At 37.9% G+C, this 4,521-nt stretch overlaps 1 protein-coding gene across 1 annotated transcript; it reads left to right on the top strand.

Annotated features, from left to right (window-relative positions):
- The first annotated feature begins 292 nt into the window (after positions 1-292).
- Positions 293-3,508, top strand: LOC113755197 (protein FAR1-RELATED SEQUENCE 5-like). Its single transcript, XM_027299251.1, has 5 exons — positions 293-2,410; positions 2,534-2,614; positions 2,782-2,853; positions 3,019-3,126; positions 3,437-3,508. The coding sequence occupies exons 1-5, from the start codon at positions 293-295 to the stop codon at positions 3,506-3,508; spliced, it is 2,451 nt and encodes an 816-aa protein (XP_027155052.1).
- The last annotated feature ends 1,013 nt before the right edge of the window (positions 3,509-4,521 follow it).

Here is a 4,521-nt window from a genome sequence, read left to right as displayed (position 1 = left end):
ACAGTTAAAATAGACTTACATCGTGTGACCAATACATTACAGTCCGTATAAGTTAGTGTACATGGAGTTGTATTTGTACATAGATAATGCCGTTGTCTTAGAGTAAAAGTAAGGTGATGTGAATCATTAATCATATTGATAAGCGTAATAATAGGATTTGGTATACGAGTAATGTGTGATTCATAACACATTATAAATGATAATATACATTTATATTGTCGTTTATGTACATACTATTCATGAAATGTTGCAAATTAGGGTGTTTGATGCATAATTGGCAGGAGCAGAAGTAATGGATTGCAGCAAATTGGCAGAAAATGGGACTCCTGAGTTAGGAATGGAGTTCAACAGTGAAGAGGATGCGTACAAGTTTTACAACAAGTATGCCTTTAAAATGGGTTTCAGTGTACGTAAAGACTATCTGAATAAAGACAAAGACGGCGTGACCACGTCTAGGAGATATAGTTGCTGCAAGGAAGGTGTGAAGCGCAAGTACGAAGGTGATGTGATGCCAAAGAGGACACGAGCGCCGACGAAAACAGGGTGTGGAGCTAAAATGGTTATCGTGTTGTTTAGAGAAACAATGAAGTACCGTGTGCATGATCTTGTTTTAGAGCATAACCATGAGTTGCACATTGCTCAATGTGCTCACATGATGCCATCACAAAGAAAAGTGAGCGAGGCTCAAGGATTCCAAGCTGAAATAAGCGAGGACGCTGGGCTTTCATTGAAACAGAGCCATGAGGTTATGGGAAAGGAGACAGGTGGGATGGGAAATGTGGGATATACTCGGGAAGACCTGAAACGATATCTTCGTACTCGACGGGAAAGGAGTTTGAAATATGGAGAAGCAGGTAGCATGCTGAATTATTTTCAAGAGCAAACACTAGAGAATCCATCGTTTTTTCATGCCGTACAGTTGGACTGTGAAGAGCAGATAACGAATATCTTTTGGGCTGATACAGGAATGTTAATTGACTACAAATTTTTTGGAGACGTAGTCACATTCGACACAACCTACAAAACAAATAAAGAATACCGGCCACTTGGAGTGTTTGTGGGTTTTAACCAACATAGGCAAATTGTGATATTCGGTGCTGCCCTTATGTATGATGAGACTATAGATTCTTTCAAGTGGGTGTTTGGTACATTTCTAGAAGCAATGTGCGGAAAGCGTCCAAGTACCATACTAACCGACCAAGATCATGCTATGGCAGCCGCTCTTTCAGTTGTTATGCCTGAAACATTTCACGGTCTATGTACGTTTCACATAAGGCGTAATTTTATGAAACATCTTGGCAATCACTACAAGGAAAATAGTGATCTTCCATACATGTTTGGTGCATGCATGTATGAGTTTGAAGAAGTGGAACAATTCAATAGGGTGTGGGAGGCGATGGTGAAGAAACACAATCTTGAAAATAATGAATGGCTCTCCGGGTTGTATAGAATTCGTGATAAATGGGCAAGGTGCATGATGAAAGAAAGATGGACCGCGGGAATGCGAAGCACCCAACTTAGCGAAAGCCTAAATGCAGCAATTAAAAATCATTTGAAACTGGATCATGACCTTGTGCAGTTCTTTAGACATTTCAATCGGGTGGTTGATGAAAAGAGACATAATGAACTGATCGCAGAATATGAAATGAGGCAAAAGCTCCCCATGGTAGGGTTAAGGCAAACACCTATGCTTGTGCATGCATCAGAGACGTATTCACCAACCGTATTTGTTGCATTCCAAAATGAATATGGCGAGTCAACAGCTATGGTTATATTGAGACAACAAGATGCAGCGATGTTTGTGGAGTTTGCGGTCATGAGATATGATGGAGGACCTGAAAGAACAGTAGTATTCAATCGGAATGATCTAAGTGTACGTTGTAGTTGCAAAAAATACGAGAATGAAGGCATTTTATGTGGGCACGCGTTGAAGGTGTTTGATACCGTGGGCATAAAAATAATTCCTCCTGAATACATTAAGAGGCGATGGACAAAAAGAGCTCGGGCTGGAGATTGTTTTGATCGGCGAGGACAGGAAGTTGTGGCTGATCCTAAAGTCATGATTTCAACTCGTTATCGGGAGCTCGCTCCAGCCATGATTAAGGTCGCAACTCGAGCAGCAATGTCGGAGGACACCAGCAAAGTAGCAATCACTGTCATATCCGATTTGTCAAAGAGAGTTGAGCTCCTCCTCTCAGAAAGCGAAGAGCAACCTTTGCAAAATCAAAAAAATCTGAATATGGAGGAACGAGATAAAATTGAAATTGTAAATGAAATGGGGGAGGCAGTAGTCGCAAGAGGCATTAAAAAACGAGGCGGTGGGAAGAAAAGTAGAGTGATGCGAAGTTGGGTCGATAAATTTGACAGAGTAAAAAGAAAATCTAGATTATCAAGAACTACACAGACTACGGTATGGATCAAATTTTGGTACTTGGGGAACATTTATGCTAAAACTAAGTTATTGTTATACTATTAACTAAAGTTTAGGTAACATTCATTATGAAATAATATTATTGTCGTGTCAATACTGTAGGTCTCAGAATCGGAGCCGACATCGGTTTCATTTGAGGAATACATGTTTATGGGATGCCGTTCATCTACTGACTCTGTTTCGGTTAGTATAAAATGGACATGACTCTTGCTTTTATTTGGATGTTTCTAACAGCATAAATAGTTACATTGATGTTACATTGTGTAATAATGTTGTTACGGCCGTCATCCCTCCTGATATACGTATTTTGTTTGTCTTATACAATGATTTGGCCCATACGAAACTTGTAGATGCATTCAATGAGTCAGACAGTGAATGGCCCTCCAAATGTTGTTACTCCCGATATCGATGAAAGTCAAACGGTATGCATACATTTAGTAGTTAAAATAAAACCTTCTTGTTCATTTAGTAGAGCTATCTTTTTTTCTTTAATTGTAACAGTGGGTTCCCGAAGGCTGTCAAATCATGCAAATTATGTAGTTAACGTATGCTCGCTTTAATAACGTATTATTTTTTATTATTCCAAGGTCCACCGTTTGGCTAATCAGGGGCCTCCTGCAAGTGTCCCTACAGAATGGATGCATCCCAGATTTTCTATTTTTTCCAAGCATAACTCTGTCAGAGATGTCTTAATGGTCTGATATATCATTTTTGTTATAATGTCTAGTCCAATTTAACTTTATAAGTGAGCAATATAGGCACTGGTAATGATTTGTTGACAGTCGATTACTTATACTATATAATGTAGGAGGAGCGTGGGGGCAATTTCAACACACTGTGATGTTGATGCATATCATGTATTTGCACCATCACCTCAGGTGATAAACTTTTATCGTTACAGCACATATTTATGTAATGTTATTAATTGGAGACTTGGAATCGTATATCATTAATCGTATGTTTTATTAATAATATTTGCTGATTTGCCATCGTTACGCATTTCAGGGAAGAAATAACACACAGGGATTGCAACTACGCGTTGACGTCGCCTCCCCCCAGAATGAGGTTGATGAATGATGTGTAACTATACATTTTGAACGAGACATTAAGTGGTTGTCCCAACCTGAGAATGTTGCATATGTACGTTACAAGCAGTTAATAACTGTTACAACTTATTGACGAGGTTATACAGGCACCATTGATGTTTCACTCTTTTCAAATTTAGACAAGTGGATTACAATTGTAATCGCATCTAGTGTTAGTAGTCATCAATAGTTTGTATTGGGTTGTATAAAATTGTTAGAAAATTATAAAGTTGGTAGAAAATTGAAGTAACAATTTTACAATAGAATTGAACGTGTTTTTTGTGATCGGATATTTTTCACTAAATCGACCATAACAGTTGAATGGTTGTCGTGATATGTATACCATTCTACTACATTCAATTGCATACCTTAATAACATATTTATTGGCATAGATCGCACCGCCAAAGGTACGATGTATAAGATAACACAATCTAAAGTCTAAATTGTCTTGATTTTGTTATGATGATAAATTCGAATTATTATTGGGCTATTTTTATAAAACATTATCATTTAGGCCATTTGTTTTGCATCGCTTGACGAATTTAGTGCACCATTGACATGATATATCACAGGCACATCAATTGGTATTACAAGTTTTTAGGTTAATTAAATTATGATCAAACCAGGTCACGACCACGTCTAGGTAATAGGTGCGCATAAGAAAATGATTCCTTGGAGAACTAATTTGTAACGTTAAAATGAAGTTTTACAATGCAACAAAAAGGAATAACGAACAGTACACAATGGGTTACAACCAGTTAGGGATCTGTTACTGTTACGTTACAACTAGTTACGACTGAGTAACAGGCATTATTAATATCCAAATATGGTAAGCAATTTATTTGAGTAGAGATTATAATGAGTATAGTTTTACCGCTACCCTAACAAACATTGAACTACATCCCTTGTTATCAGTTGTATCCCATACAACACCTGGGAACGCCGTCATGCATTAGACAATGGGGTATGTACCTTTGAAAGTCATCGTCGCTTGATTCAGTAAA

This window comes from Coffea eugenioides, unplaced genomic scaffold, assembly GCF_003713205.1.
Source record: "Coffea eugenioides isolate CCC68of unplaced genomic scaffold, Ceug_1.0 ScVebR1_129;HRSCAF=551, whole genome shotgun sequence".
Lineage (NCBI taxonomy): Eukaryota > Viridiplantae > Streptophyta > Magnoliopsida > Gentianales > Rubiaceae > Coffea > Coffea eugenioides.
Note: the sequence above shows the minus strand (reverse complement) of the source record. Positions and strands in the feature narration are given on the sequence as shown.